The 16,422-nt window shown below is 35.1% G+C and overlaps 2 protein-coding genes and 1 long non-coding RNA gene across 5 annotated transcripts; 1 reads left to right on the top strand and 2 right to left on the bottom strand.

The window, feature by feature from the left end:
* The first annotated feature begins 1,065 nt into the window (after positions 1–1,065).
* Positions 1,066–6,425, top strand: cers3b (ceramide synthase 3b). 2 transcript variants are annotated; one of them, XM_059506860.1, is made up of 11 exons: positions 1,068–1,277; positions 2,001–2,168; positions 2,457–2,574; positions 3,415–3,533; positions 3,656–3,713; positions 4,586–4,636; positions 4,847–4,939; positions 5,203–5,331; positions 5,558–5,664; positions 5,786–5,939; positions 6,137–6,425. In XM_059506860.1, exons 2-11 carry the CDS (start codon positions 2,005–2,007, stop codon positions 6,245–6,247), a joined length of 1,104 nt encoding a protein of 367 aa, XP_059362843.1. In that variant the 5' UTR covers positions 1,068–1,277; positions 2,001–2,004; the 3' UTR covers positions 6,248–6,425. The 2 variants fall into 2 exon arrangements, with proteins under 2 accessions (XP_059362844.1, XP_059362843.1); XM_059506861.1 differs by lacking the exon at positions 4,847–4,939 and having other exon boundaries at positions 1,066–1,277.
* On the bottom strand, positions 3,324–4,561 carry LOC132101709 (uncharacterized). The gene is made up of 3 exons (XR_009423202.1): positions 4,303–4,561; positions 3,925–3,989; positions 3,324–3,510 (listed from the first exon to the last, which is right to left on the bottom strand). It is a non-coding gene; the product is annotated as an uncharacterized LOC132101709 (long non-coding RNA).
* On the bottom strand, positions 6,099–15,838 carry caps2 (calcyphosine 2). 2 transcript variants are annotated; one of them, XM_059506857.1, is made up of 16 exons: positions 15,698–15,838; positions 15,550–15,590; positions 15,386–15,431; positions 15,189–15,293; positions 14,301–14,501; positions 13,549–13,616; positions 13,369–13,458; positions 12,077–12,151; positions 11,906–12,001; positions 11,738–11,816; positions 11,547–11,662; positions 11,376–11,452; positions 8,156–8,307; positions 7,719–7,838; positions 7,502–7,598; positions 6,099–7,227 (listed from the first exon to the last, which is right to left on the bottom strand). In XM_059506857.1, exons 1-16 carry the CDS (start codon positions 15,743–15,745, stop codon positions 7,064–7,066), a joined length of 1,575 nt encoding a protein of 524 aa, XP_059362840.1. In that variant the 5' UTR covers positions 15,746–15,838; the 3' UTR covers positions 6,099–7,063. The 2 variants fall into 2 exon arrangements, with proteins under 2 accessions (XP_059362840.1, XP_059362841.1); XM_059506858.1 differs by lacking the exon at positions 12,077–12,151.
* Positions 15,839–16,422: the final 584 nt, after the last annotated feature.

The raw sequence follows: 16,422 nt of genomic DNA, 5'->3' as shown, positions 1-16,422 counted from the left end.
ACCAAAAGACACTGAGAACAAAGGACTGTCAGAATCAAGTCATGCACAGTCTAGTAAGTGCAGGTGGAGCCTTTGATTCACACCTTCACAATATTACACAAAGTAAACATTTCTCAATCCTGTATTCCCATATACAGGACTTTCCCCTAGTTGAAAATATTACGGAAATGTCAAAAGAAACCAGGATATAATAGGACTTTTTTCTCAAGAATCAAATTCCCAATGTTTTTAAGTGTCTAAACATAAACATAAAAAGCCTTACTGTTGTTGAAATCTTATAAGAATGGATTCCTACTGGATCATAATTTGGAACCAACTTTAACATAAACCAATTGAAATTAAAAACTAGATCTAGTTGCAAACAGCACTATTATGATTGATTATCAGTAGAATAATATGTATGTGTGGGATATTAAAAGGAATTTAAAGAGTAGTCAGTAGTCAGCAGTCAGACTGGTAAGAATAAAAACCCAAACAACAGTATGTTTTCTAAAACATGTGTTTTGTTGAAGTCCTGTAAAAAATAAAATAAATTAATAAACCAGTAGTATAATTTTCAGTTGGTTCCAAATTATGATCCAGCATAAATCCTGTAAACATTCCTGTAATATTCTGGCTTAAGTAGATTTTTACAAGTTACCAAGAACACATAGCAGTGTCCCTGTAATTCAGCTGGTAGAACATGACCTGAACAACCCCAAGGTCACAGGTTGGATTCTCACGGAATGCACACACTGATTAAAAAAACAAAACCTAAAGCTTGACCGCACTGTAAGCCCTTTTGAATGAAAGCATTAGCCAGGTGCATAAATGTAAATAAGAACTAAAACACTGCCAAGTGAGAAAGCCATAACAAAGAGAAAGAACATTTCTCTTATTCAACCTGTGATTTATTAACCTGTTTAGGGCATGCAATATCTCAAGGTTCACATCCTCTCTGTCCTTCTAACTCTGCCTTTCTTTGACTATACCTGAGGTGACTGTGGCCCCTCCCACATATCCAGTTCTCTGGCCCCCTTTCAAGGCACACACACAGACGATTCAATGAGCTCTTTGTGGGGGGTTGAGGTATGCAGTGAAAGCGGGTGTCTGTGTGTGTGTGTGTGTGTGTGTGTGTGAGAGAGAGAGAGAGAGTTCACTACCTAGTGGATTCACCAGGACTGGGCACAACTCTGGAGGATCAACTTAAAGGTGTGTGTGAACAGAAATACAACAGAGAAAGCAGGAAAACAGGAGGATAGAGAACAGTGTGTTCGAACAAGAAAAGGACAAATCTGGTATGGATGCATTTGTTTCTGTTTGAAATACGTTTCTCAGTCAATCTTTGTGAGGTTATATGTCTGTTTGTCATGGTAACAATAAACAGTCATTATGTGTAATATAAGATTGATTAGATACTATTGTTAAAAGTGGGTCTGAAGGACTTTATATAAGTCCAGATCCGTACTGCAGTTGGATACTCCCAGTGAGACTCATAACTGGCTCTGTTTAGAGCTGTTCAAACATTTTTAGAACTCTTTTTCCACCATCAGTTTCTGCATGCTATTGTAGATTTCAGTATTTGCATGTCAATTATCTTTGTACGTATCCCATTACAGGAGCTACTGCAAAACACTATGATAGCCTGGAAAAATATTCTATTCAGTCTGTCCATCTATCTATCTATCTGTATGGCCTACAAATTACATGATTGTAAAGTCTTTTAAAAATCTGTCTTGACAAACTTTGCTTTTCTAGTTTAAAATTACAGTTACATGAGTTCATTTGCATGTAATACATTTAAATGACAGATTTGAATTCCAATTCTGCATCATTTCCGGTTCAAATTGAGAAACATGAAATGCAATCTCTTTTATATTTGAATGGCACACAACTCTGTTGTTTACAAACATTGCTTTCCATTGTTTCTTCTTCTATATTAAAAGTAGGTACTTTGGATAAAAGCATCTGCTAAATTAATGCATGTAAATGCTGTTGCTGTGTTTGATTGTTTTTCACAGGGCGATGCTTAGTGAGTGGTTTTGGTGGGATCGGCTGTGGTTGCCGAGGACGGTGACATGGGCGGACCTACAGGACAGTGAGGGGCGTGTCTATGCCCATGTGTCCCATTTGTACATCACTCTACCTGTAGCAGTTTTGCTGCTAGGCTTAAGAGCTTTCTATGAAAGGTACACACACAAGCCAAATGTTATTGAAAAGACCAGCTTACATTAGCATTTATTTGCATGCTGGTTTTTGCTGAATAGTGCTGGTGAAATTTGTATATTCATGCTGTTCATCATGAAAACTGAGCTGGTAAAGCCAGTTGGTCAAGGAAGCTGCTTAAGTTAATTAATAAGTCTGGTGAAAACACCATGTATTATATGTTCTTATAATTGCTGCAGTGCAGTGAACGTCTCTGGTTAACAGCAGATGAAGGTGTGACTCTGTCTCGCTGCCTCTCCCTCATTCAACAGGCTGATCGCGGTGCCACTCGCTAAGGCTCTTGGGGTTAAAGACAAAATTCGCAAGAGAGCGTCACACAACCCTGTACTGGAAAAATACTACAAAACACACTCTAAACATCCAACACAGGTAAAACCGAAACATGCTTTTTAATGCATTCATATAATGCATTTAATCAGAAGAAAAATAAATAGTAAAAATAGAAAAAAGAAAAAAACTATATAAATATCAATTTTTACATCATGTATTGTTTTGAATATTAATCTTTGTTAACGTCCATTTAGGCTTATTTTAATCAATAATAATAAAAATAATAATAAACAACATTTCTGAACGACTGATGTTCATAATCACAATTAAGAATAATGAGCAAGTAATATATGCCATGTTTTTGTGGAAATTACCCTCAAAAATAGTCATTTATATAGAGTAAATCAGTGATTAAAACGTTATTAAAATGAAATATTATGTTTTAAAATGGATTTGACTTTTTTGGAAGCATGTGTATTATAAATAAAGTGTTTTATAAATAAAGGTTGAGTTGAGTTAAGTTGAGTGTATGCACATACTATAATGTGTTATTATAATAGTAGTTCAGTTATTTATGAAAATATATAATGTCTCACAATATGCATAAGGTATTACAAACACTGAAAAAAATGGCTTTGAAACGATTCTCTAAGAAATTGATCGAAATAACACAAATATTTACAAAGAATAGCAAACAACACACAGAATTAAACATTACTTTCTTAAAAACTGAAAACACATTTTGTTATAAAAAAATGCTCTAATCTGTCTTGTTTTATCTACAATTTCAAAAAATATTTTTTACAGTGTACCTTTGTAATGCATTATACTGTATAAGCAGTCTTCAACACATTTACAGATGTATTGTATGTAGGGCCAGTACATTTTGACATTTGAAGTTTATGTGTTTAGTAATATTTGTGTATGCCATGTACTTAGGCAAATATAAAAGGTGTGTGTAAAAAGTTGGGCTGGTCGGAAAGGCAGGTGGAGCACTGGTTCCGCAGACGGAGGAACCAAGACAGACCAGGACTACTGAAGAAATTCAAAGAAGCCAGGTATATTTACACACACTAAACAATCTTTCTTGATTTACTCATTTGTATTTGGCCATATTTGACCTTTCAACCGTTGTCAGACATGTAAGTCTGTTATTGACAATAGTATTTCCTCTCTGTAGTTGGCGGTTTGTCTTTTATCTGTGTTCGTCTTTCGGAGGAGTGCTGGCTTTACATGATGTAAGTGATTTTTCATGTATATACAAACCTCAGGCTGCATCTGACATCTGAATGACCTCCAAACAGCTGCATGTGTGTGTGTGTGTGTGTGTGTGTGTTACAGCCATACAGTCTATGGTTACAGCACATGCAGAGATTCTCAGGAGAGACCTTGAATCAGCATGTGTGTTTGTGAGAAATGCCCGAGGGGTAATTAGTAACATTTTCCCACCTGTGAACTCCGCCAGCCTGATAGAAAGATCCACAAACGGGCACAACAACAGGCATGAACAGGCCCTGCACACACACACACACACATACATTAACTTGTTGTTAAGACAAGCATCACTATCACTATACTAACGTATTAAATTTAGTCATGTAATCCCATATCACCATATCAAGGGTTTAGGTACGTAGAGAATTTGCCTATGGGGTGGACTCATTTGAATTGGGTTTTTAATAACACATAAATCAATTTGTTGTTTTGAAGAACTTCTAATTAAACAATTTCACAAGAGCAAACGTGCAGGTTATCACAGCTGTGGAGATTTTGCTTTTACACAACAGTCTTCAGTAAACAAGAAGGTAATAATGCTGAGTAACTTACATTTTAGATACAGTATTGACAGTTAAGTCTGAATATTTTTGCTTCACCAGTGAACTATTTCAATCAATCGTGCAGTATCACAGAGCAGCGTTTCATTCCTATTAAATAAATCGGTTGATTCCATGATTCGAATGATTCAAAGATTCACTCACTTGACGCAACCTACTGGCGTAACGATAACTGAAAACTCCTCAACACAGACTGCAACAATTTAGTGTTTATTTTATTTTGTGTTATTTGGTTCTAAAAATAAATCAATAAACTGTATTGTTTTGTGCCACAGAAACCATGGTTTTATGATCTACGGGAAGTGTGGGCAGGATTTCCCAAACAAGTAAGTTAAAAATGTAACATAAAAAAAAGAAAAAAGAAAAAGAAAGTATTTTAAAAGCAAAAACGAATATACTGTACGTAGTAAAGTGAAAACAAGAAAATGTGCATGTTGTTCTGGGAGGGTTGTGTTTGTGCAAGCATGTTGTTTTTATGGCGGTTGGTTTTTAAATGTTTGTTGTGTGTGTGTGTGTGTGTGTGTGTGTGTGTACAGTCACTGCTGGACTCTCAGTACTGGTATTACATCATTGAGATGAGTTTTTATGGTTCTTTACTGTTCAGTGTGGCTGCAGATGTAAAACGTAAGGTAACAATCATAAATATTTCATTTTCATATATATAACCCTCTATTCAACTAGTCTGCAGGTAGCACTGCTAATAATGCCATAAAACAGTCAGTAAGCAAAAATTAATGCAGTTCAATGCATAAAGTTCAATGAGTGGATGTTTTACAGAGATTAAAATAATATGCCTTTGGAGAAATTTGTAAATAACTGATGAAGTTGCCATATCTTGAGAGATATGTCTGTCTACGTTTATGGGGCTCTGTTTCTCTCTGTCAATTTGTAGGACTTTAGAGAGCAGTTGGTCCATCACTGGGCCACACTAACACTACTGTCCTTCTCCTGGTGTGCCAACTACATCCGCATTGGCACACTGGTCATGCTGGTGCACGACACATCCGATGTCCTGCTCGAGGTGAGAGAGAGATGAACAGTGAAAGAAGAGTTAAACATGTTTTAAAGGGAAGGATAGTTCGCCCAAAAATGAAAATTATGTCATCATTCAGTTACTTACCTTTACATTGTCACAAACCTGTATCGAGATAATTGTGTTTATACTAGGATATATATTTTTTCTAGTAATCCGCATCCCAAACTTATATGTTTTGTGTTAAAGGTTTTCATTTTTCTGTTTTTCTAAGTCTGCTAAGATGTTTAACTATGCTGGATGGGAGACAACCTGCAACAGTATCTTTGTGGTGTTTGCTCTGGTCTTCATGGTAACCAGACTTATCATTTTTCCTTTCTGGTAAGTTATGTGACAGAGGTAAATCAGTGGGAGATTTTAGGGTTACATTTGTTAAATTGTGTGTGCGTGTGTGTGTGTGTGTGTGTGTGTGTGTGTGTGTGTGTGTGTGTCGTGTATACAGGCTGATCCACTGTACATGGGTGTATCCTCTGGACCAGTTCAAACCCTTTTTCGGCTATTATTTCTTTAACGTCATGCTTGTGGTGCTGCTGTTATTGCATGTGTTCTGGGCTTCTTTGATTCTCCACATGGTCAAGAAGTTTATTTTCGGCAAAGTGAGTATCCATAGTTCTTCATATAAAATAACAAATAAAGCAGTATGTGCATTTTAGTGATTTTACTAAAGTTGATGAGTGGTTGGACTTTTCTTCACGTATTAAACAGCAATAAAAAAAGTAAATGTGTTTGTTTGTAAAAACTTTCACACAAGCAGATTAAATGCACAAGATTAATTCTCTTTTATTCTCTTAAGCTGAAGGGCGATGAGCGCAGTGATGAAGAGGAGGATGAGGAGGGTTCTGAGGAAGACTACACACACACCTACTCTAATGGATCTGGGAACGGACTGTCTAATGGCCATTGACACAGAGGAAGCCTTTCCACAAATAGACACATATAGCCTTTTGATGCCATGCATGCATATATGTCCATATTGGACACATGATTCATCTGTGAATTTTCTTTTTTACATAGCCTTTCATATTAAGGTTTGTATATGTACAGATATTATGATAGATAAATAAAATCAATACAAATTGTTATGCAAGTTAACAGTCATTTAACATTTTTAAACAATTATTTATAAATTAAAACTTGTTAGCATGTGCCAGTCAAGGCTGCATTTGTTTGATCAAAAATACAGTAAAAACAGTAATATGGTGAAATATTAAAACAATTTCAATTAACAATTTTCTTTTTTCAATTCATTTAAAATGTAATTTCTTTATGTGATGCAAAGCAACATTTTCAGCATCATTAATCCAGTCTTCAGTGTCAACATGATGCTTCAGAAACCATTCTAATATGCTGATTTGCTGCTCAGGAAACAATTATTATAAAATTTGAAAATAGTTGTGCTGCTTTCTATTTTTGTGAAAACTATGATACATTTGATCAGTATCAATAGAAAGTTCAAAAGAACAGCATTTATTCTGTAACATCATAAATGTCTTTCCTGACACTTTTGATCTATTTAATGCATCCTTGTTGAATAAAAGTATTAATATTACTGACCCTGACATTTTTTATTTTACTCTACACTGTGCTATACCAGCACTGCATAGTATGAATAATATAATATGAAGAGTAATATATAGTGATAGACAGTATTAACAAACATATTAGCTCAATATTTCACTCATATTCAGAGAGTGTCCTTTCAAAAACAAGGGAGATGTTCTCAGATACTCCACGTAGCTCTCAGATTGTTGATGTATTCTTCATCATCAGGGATTTCAATACTCAGACCCTCATAATAGTCCTCAAACTCAGCGTAGGACACGGTCTTGGTGACCTTTCCTGCTTCACGTACGAAGGCCAGGAAGTCAGGGTTCAGACTGGCTTCTGTCAACAGTTCGATATAAGAATGGTAATAAATAATTAATAAATCAATGATCCATGTGGCCTATGCAGTAATATTACTCTTGTAAGTGTTGTAAGAGTGAATCTCAGATAAGTGTATCTGTAAAATGACCTCTATGCAGCCTTTTTGGAAATCAATACTGAAGTGCCACAGGTTTAACACTCAATATTTATCATGAAATATTGACTGACACTGAATAAACACAACTAAAATACTATTGTCTTTGAGCAAGAGACTAAGTGATCAGTGGCTCACCGAGTGCTGCGTCAGACTCTTGTTTGCCTCTATAGAATTTTTCAGCATCGCTGAGGAAGATGGAACCGGTTTTATTTGGGTCAAGTTTTACATAAACCTAAAAAAAGAAAGATACAAACATTCAAAACAGCTGCAAATGGCTAGAATGAAAAGTCTAGAAGTCACATAGCTCAACGGCGTCCTCTGGAGGACAAAAGCAGTCCAGCTGGTCTGTTACCTTCAGGAAGATGGCTTTTCTGTTCTCACTCATCTCCCCGGTAACGGCACGCATCACATCATCGGGGTGTACCCGCCCCTCCGCACGCCGACTCACAATCCTCCACACCGCCTCGAAGTCCTGTCACACACGGCACACGCTAATGTAGCGACTCAACACGCTCACATAATGTCCTACATCAACATGCCTGCTGCTTTCCTACAGCATCATCATTTCTGCTGTGTAGACAGACAGACAGGTAGACAGGTAGACAGATAGATAGATAGATAGATAGATAGATAGATAGATAGATAGATAGATAGATAGATAGATAGATAGATAGATAGATAGATAGATAGATAGATAGATAGATAGATAGATAGATAGATAGATAGATAGATAGATAGATAGATAGGTAAATGCAAAAATTGATGACGAATGATTTTATTTCTCTTAACCTGCTGAGTGAGGCATAGCTGCTCCATCAGAGATCGTCTGAGCAGCTCTTTTTGCTGAATACTATCAGACTTTAGATGTAAGGTCTGCAGCTCTCTTCCTAGATTGATCTGGGTTCGGACCGCATGACCCTTCAGCCTATCACGCACTGCACCTGCAAAACATCCATCGATTAGAACGCTGCATTCCAATTAAATCATTCTGTGGCTGGTTAATGAATTATTATTAATGTAGCCTTAAGAGTACACAGTAACTTTAAGGTGAAGTGTGTAATTTCGAGTAACTCAGTATGTGTTTTTAACTTCACAGGACATCTTAAAAATGTCATTCTCAAGGTGCAAGACCAGATTGATAAATTAGATTTGGTTTGTACATATAATTGTTTGCAAAATTATATTTACAAACAAGCGCTGTCAAATTGATTAATCACTTCCAAAATAAAAGTTTGCATTTACATAATATAAGTGTGTGTATGGTGTATATTTATATATATATATATATATATATATATATATATATATATATATATACATACACACATACACACACACATGCATACAGACATAAACACACACATACGTAAATATTTCTTAAATATTATGTACAAACTTTTACAACAAACTTTTATTTTTGATGCAATTAAACAATTTGACAGTCCTAGTACAAACATAAAAGAAATCAATACATGAATTCATCAATGCATTAAATTGATCAAAAGTGTCAATAAATATATTTATGTTTTCTATATAAAAAAAGATTTCTTAAAAAGATTTCTATTAAATAAATACTATTCTTTTGAAATTTATATTCATCCTGATTAAATGTTTCCACAAAAATATTAAGCAGCACAACTACAGTATGTTCAACATTGATAATAATAATAAATGTTTTTTGAGCAGCAAATCAGTATATTTGAATGATTTCTGAAGGACCATGTGATACTGAAGACTGGAGTAATATGGCGTTATTTCCCTGTCAAATGTCGAGAGCACATTATTGTAGCGCAAAAGTACAATAATATAATGCTCAAGCGCGAATCTCTCTGCTCACGCGCTGAATATAATGTGCCCGAGCACGAATCTCTCTGCTTGCGTGCGGGAACTGGGAGCGCACTCTCAGATACACGTTGCTCTTGTAAGAATTTTCTCTGGGCTTGCTCAGAGAGTATGCCTGCACATAAAACGTGTTCAGTGCAATCGCGAATCTCTCCTCTTCGCTTAAAGTAAGCGTGTATATGCGACTGTGTCCCATTCGTTCGCGCATGGCCAAGTACTCTTCTCTGCGATTTCTTTCTCTTTGCTCTTGGCAGTGTTGCCAACTTCTTTCAATGGAAAGTAGCTAAACCCTGCCTGAAAAGTCGCTAAATGCCGCTAGATGACGTCATATGCTAATAAGCATATTCATGACGTAAGTGCCTCATATTATCTTGCCCTTCCTGTGGTCATGTACTGCATTTCAATGCAGCCAAAATTCTCAATAAAATGTTTTTTATTTTTATATTTTAATGTTTCTGTTGTCCGACGACGGAATTAATATTATAATGACTGAAACGCGGTCCATTAAGACTACATAACCAGCTCTCAAAGATGTTAATCTCTGCACTAAAATCCTATTCACGAAATTGTCTAATGAAATCACATACACATAAGATTAAGACAATGGTTGTACTGTGATTTCGGCTATACTTGTATGTAAAATAGAGTTAGAAGCAACAGAATATCTTTTTTTTTATCTGAAAGTGCTGCTCCTCTCTGCTCGCTGAATAGAGCAGATGCAGAGAGAGAGAGGCGTGTGCGCACGCTGGGAGAGAGAGAGAGCTCGTGCTCGTGCGGCAGTACCGGAGAGTCTCAGAGACTAAATAAGGTCTGTCAAAAAAAGTCGCTAGATTTGTCGCTAGTCGCTTTTTTGGAAAAAAGTCGCTAAAAGGGTCTGAAAAGTCGCTAAATCTAGCGACAAAGTCGCTAAGTTGGCAACACTGGCTCTTGGCATAAACGCTGTCAAAACGGCAAAAATCAATCAGAAATAGGCTACAATGACTGACCAAGGAAAACGCGACATCGTACATGAAATCTTATTGGTTGATATTGAACCACACATGGAACACATGGAATAAGTTCACTGAAGTTCAATCAAGACTAGCCGAGATGGATCCGCCGAATCTACGATCTCAGGTAACCAGTTTTATATGTTTTGATGTTAAATATGTCAAATGTATCGTCTTGATTGAACTTCAGTGAACTTATTCCATGTGTTTCATGTGTGGTTCAATATCAACCAATAAGATTCCATGTAAGATGTTGAGTTTTCATTGGTCAGTTGTTGAAGCCTATTTCTGATTGGTTGTTGCCGTTTTGACAGCGTTTATGCCAAGAGCAAAAAAAAAAAATCAAAGAGAAAAAAAGAGAGAAATGTGGTTAAATTGAACCTGTCCTTTATTGATATTAAATATGGAAACTTTTTTTTTTTTTTGTATAAACCTTAAAATGTTTCTGAATGCAAATTGTTTGCCAATTTGTTCTGTAAACTTGTAATTTTTGTTATACTTAAATAATAATAATAAAGATTGTAAAAAATAAATAAATAAAAAAAGATTAAAAAAAAGAAAAGAAATCGAAGAGAAGAGTACTTGGCCATGCGAGAACGCACGGGACACAGTCTAAGCACATACACGCTTACAATCCGCACATTATATTCCACGTGCGAGCAGAGAGAGTCACTCTCGCGCATTATGTTAATGTACTTTCGAGCTACAATAATGCACTCTTGACATTTGACAGGGAAATAACGCCATAGAGTAATGATGCTGAAAACTCAGCTTTGCAGCACAGGAATAAATTTAATTTTAAATTTCATATGTTATGAAAGAAAGCAGTTACTTTGTTATAATATTTCACAATATTTCACCGTTTTTACTGTTTTAAAGTACTGTATTACTGTACTACTTTTTTTTTTTTTTTTTTGAAAAAACAAACAAAAGCATACTTGGTGAGCATAAGCAACTTCTTTTTAAAACAACAAAAAACTTCTTGCCAGCCTTATCAACTGATTGATTGTCATGCAATTAATCTGATAAAAATTTTGACAGCTCCAATTTTAACATTGAATATGACATCACCTTATAAACAGGTTTGTGTGGGTGAGAAACATTCTGGATGAATATTTATGCATTTCAAAAAGAAATGGTTGCATGTAAGAGAAAGGCTTGTGTATTAAAGTATTAACCTTGAATTTCCTTAAGAGTATTTCGATCGCTGATTTCCTCTTCAGACAGATGATGTAGAGTTTCCCCAGACTGAGTTCTGTACAAAAGAAATACTCTGAGCCCTTTCACTTGCGCACACTTGCGTGCGTGCGTGTGTGTGTGTGTGTGGGGGGGGGGGGGGGGGTACATACAGCAAGGCTCTCTTGGCTGTGTCATCCAAATCAGTAACTCTGAGAGTCAGGCACGGCTGCTGTCTCAGACTTTGGGGGAGGTGTGGGCCGTCTGTACAGAAACGAAGCTCGGCACCCTGGGTGATGTAGGCAGAGTGTTAATAAATTAATATTAGTCCGTGTGTGTGTGTCAAATGATGAGTGTGTCGAACCTGTGAGATGTCCTGCAGGCAGTAAGGCCTCCCTCTGTTCAAATACACACCACGCGTGATAAAGGGCAGTGCGTTCCATCTGAAAGAGTTTTGATTAACAATAAGCTTTTCAGACACCTAAATATAGAGGAAAATGATGTGCGAGTTCTATTTGTATAAAAGCCTTACCTGTTTTTACCAAAATTTCGGTACTCGTACACAGTCAGTGTTTGGTCACATGTGAAAAAGAAGCCAATCAGTTTTCGACTTGCTTCACGTCCACACCTATATATCGAAACACATGCAAATTACAAAAAAAAAAAACCCTAAAAAAAGTTAAAAGTAAATTGCCGTGATTACCTTGATAAAATCCTGGCTTGAAAGCATAGCTTGTTGGATAAGATGTTCTCTGTTAAAGACATCCGAGTTTTTACTCTGTAGACATAAAATAAAAACCTAAACAGTACAAATCACAGTAAAAAAAAAAAAAGTAAAATATAAGCCTGTGAATGGGTGTTTTTTGTGCAGTGGTGACAAATTTGAACTATTGATTTAACTAGAATAGTTCTTTGTCGCACCTTGGGTTCAACAAAAACCCTCCTTTTTTCAATTTCTTATTGTAAATGTAACTTGTTTCTTTTTTTTTAGATGAGTTATCGACATTTGATAAGAGCTTCAAGAAGCAGATAATTGCAATGAACTGCAAACAAACAGCAGTCTTGCAAAATTATCTGTTGGTGGATCAAGACAGGACCAGTGAAAATGATGTCAAATGAGTGAAATTTTTATTTATTGACTGAGGTTCAAAACCACTGCTTTAAACACGTACTTACTTACTTTCTTTCTTTCTTTCTTTCAGCAGATAGTTCTAAAACTTTTTTTGTCAACTGAACCCTTTCGACCTAAAATATTTACAAAAAAATACCCAAAATACTTAAAATACCTCAAATACTCAAAATAAATAGTTTTAAGTTAATATTTCAATAATTAATCAACACATTTGCATGTTCACAGTTTTCTGATATCAGTTAACTGTCCCAGAACTGCAAGTAAACATAAAATCGTATCTTTTAATAAATGTTTTATTTTGGTTTATTTAATATTATTTTTTTATTTTAAACACATCATTTTATATTTTAATTAATTAATTATTAGCCTTTCATTAACACTTGAACCCCCTGTAGTTCCCTCTCAAATCCCCAAAGTTTAGGAAAATTTGATTTAGCAGATGCTTTTATCTGAAGTAGTAAAATCAATATGTAAACTGACTAAAACTGATTTTTTTCTAAAGATAATGTAAGTGGTTCTTGCCAGGCTGGCCATCACGATCATTAAGTGCTTGTGGGTAGTTGCAAAGGCGTTGCTATGAGGTTGTGAAGGTTTCCAGAGTGATGTTTTGCATGCAGATACAGTATGTGGCTGCCAAAGTTTAAGATTAGTATTAGTTTGTTTTAATCAATCTGAGAAATAATAATAGTGGTGCTTTCCATAGCAAAAAAACATTTATTATGTATAAAAATACAAAAACATCAAAAAAAAAAAATGAAAGTAACCACTGTGACCTTCTCCAAATCCATGAGTATGAGACAGAAGGAAAAAAAAAAAAAGAGAGAGCGTTTAGTATCTGAGTCATGTATGTGTGTGGGTTTTACTTAGTGTGGTGAAGAGTTCTCCTGTAGCGTAGTGGGACACTCGTGGGACTGACAGACACAGCATTCTGTTCCGGATCGCTAATGACAGCCCTGCGTGAGCATCAAAGAGACCTCACGATGTTATTACTCACCACAAACTGAGAACAAAAATGAAACAGAGAGCGAGAAAGAGACACTGACCTCGACAGCTGATCCACCATAACCTGCTCAATAACTGCTTGCAGTTTCCTGTCTTCCGTAAGCTCCTCCTACTCACAAACACATAAATATATCATCCAATCACATTATGTGCTCACATATGGCTTCTGGAGCATAACAAACACCCTCCTCCAGGTGGAGACAACAATCTCTGGTCAAAAACATGTAGCAGAGGATGTTTGGCCTGAACGGAGGTCAGCAGAGTAGATGTCATAACTGCCCGAGGAACTACTTTTGTGTGGAAACATAATAATGTGTGTGAAAAATATATTAAATATAAGTAAAATAAAAATGATTATAAATTGCTTTTGTGAAGGAACATGATGTGGATTAAATAAAATTAAATTTGTTGAAAACTGCCTATGTGTGGAAACATGACATGAAAAATGTGTGGTTAAAATAAAACAAAATATAAAGTGCTTATTTTCTGGAAATGAATAAAATGAAAAATAATAAATAATAAAATAAAGATTATCATAAATTGCTTTTGTGTGGAAATAAATAAAATAAAATAAATCACTAGCATTAAACATGTTTACGATGACATTCACTGTGGACTGACAGGTAGGATTATTTCTAGTACATAAACTATTGTTTTGTCAACATTAAATCACTATAAATTTCAGAAAGTGTGTCAGTGATGTCAGGGTGTTGTATATAATTTACTTATAAAGTGAAAATAATCTATACTGACTTCTTGTGCTTATTTCAATGCTAAAGTTTGCAGAACTCACCGCATCCCTCATCTTGTTGTTTGGTCGTACAGTGTTGGTCTGGCTGTAGTTGTGTTGTGCTGTTATTTTACAGGTGAAGTGGGATGAATCTAGGTTAGGTTTGTGACTAGACAGAGGACTTCTCTGTGTCTGGACTCTGTAGCTCAGCTGTAGTGATTCTCCATTATCCACAGCAGAGTCCTTCATCTCGGTCACAAAACACTGGGAGGGAAAAGCACAAGACACTTGACCTAAACACTGAAGTTATATACAGTTGTATTTATATACAGCAGAGTTATTATAGGTAACTAAAACCATAAAAAACATACTTGAAACTAATAAAAAAAATTAATTAAATAAAAATCAGCTTGGCATTATTTAATTTAGTTTAAATTATATTTTACTATAAAATTATAGTAAAAAACTTTTACTATAAAATAACACACTAAAACTGAAATAACACATTCCACAAACTAAACAGACATGTTTATAAATAGATAAATAAAAACATATAAAATACAAAAACCATACATATAAAAATTATATATGGTTTACTGTATACTAAATAAAGAAAACTATTCAAAATATTAATAATTATATCAATTATTATATCAATATCAATTATAGTTAAATATATAACATGTATTATGTTGGGGAAAACTATGTTTTAGAAGCATGCTTTATGTGAGGAGCAGACTGTAAGCTTTGAAGCCTGAAAGCCTTGTTCACTGTAATTGCGCTGGAGAAAAATAGCAGTACTTCAAAATCATTTTTCTTTGTTCCACAGAGAGAGAGAGAGAGAGAGAGAGAGAGAGAGAGAGAGAGAGAGAGAGAGAGAGAGAGAGAAAAGGTGTATTTTATGACAGAATTGCATTTTTTAGGTGATTTCAGATCATTTTAAATCAGCACCTGCTTTGATTGTGTGGAGGCTGGAGAGCCCCAGCTCATGGAGAGCCCTGTCAGATCTCCTGAGACATTCTTTCCAGCAGCATCCTTCGGAATTTTGGGGAAATGCTGTTCAAAATGACATGTACAGTAACCATTAAATCCACTAGGATTCATAATCAAGTTAATAAACTACACAGGATCATGTCTTGTTATCCCACCTCCTCCTCCGTGTCTTGCAGGGTCTCTAACTTTAACGCTGGAACTCTGTGAGATACAGTATTTAATTATTAAATAACTTGCATAAATAATTAATGATCAACTCGTGGTTCTACAGATAATTATTATATGTGTTTGTGAGCTTTTCTTCTTTCTCTAAACTTACCCTTCTGGCCTCGGCCCGCGGTCTGCTCCAGTTATCGTTGTCTTTTGATATAAATACAACGTAATGTTACCTTGACAGTTACATGTAAACTGACAATAGCGCTACAACTGTTCGTTTTAAAAAGCCATTACAGGCATTACGCACTTACCTGCTGCACACTTTTTTCTAAAGGTGAAGATTTGACGTTTGCTTTCATTATAAGTGGTTCTGTGCTCTATTTATGAAAACAGTTGTGCAAATGGTTGTTTAAATTAACAGGTTTCACGTCAGCGCTCCCGTTGCTGTGGTGAATTTAAACCCAACACACGTGACAGTGCTCATAGAAGGATTGTGGGTAATGTAGTCTGAAACGTCCTGCACAAATACCCTTTTAATGCATTTATGAAGACTATGGTAATGAATGAGAAATAATTAGGTAGGCAAAACACAGAAAAATATGTAGTAAAATAAAATATGCTACTAAGACCCACATTTTTAAATGTAATTACGCAAATGTATAAAAATGTGCAGATTTAGAGTATACCTATCCAGTTTCTATGCATGGTGAGGTAAAAAAAGACCTAAATGCTATCAAAAAATAAATAAACAAAAAATATTGAATGAAAGAATAAATAAAAGCGCAGCATATTCAAATCAAAAAAATTATTAATAAATAAATCTATGATTAAAGACAATATTCCTTGAGAACAACCATTATTATTCTACTAAATTTAAATAACTTTCATTAAAACCTTTAATACGTTCGGCTAAATCTACAATAAATTAACTTAAACGAATATATTTGGCTGACAAAAATAATTCTAAATGTATTTTTTTTTAAATAGACATTCTAAATATGAACAGGATAAATATGGCAAAATGGCCATTTTTGTC

The sequence above is a fragment of the Carassius carassius genome, chromosome 23 (genome assembly GCF_963082965.1).
Source record: "Carassius carassius chromosome 23, fCarCar2.1, whole genome shotgun sequence".
Lineage (NCBI taxonomy): Eukaryota > Metazoa > Chordata > Actinopteri > Cypriniformes > Cyprinidae > Carassius > Carassius carassius.
This window is presented reverse-complemented; position numbering and strand designations above follow the sequence as displayed.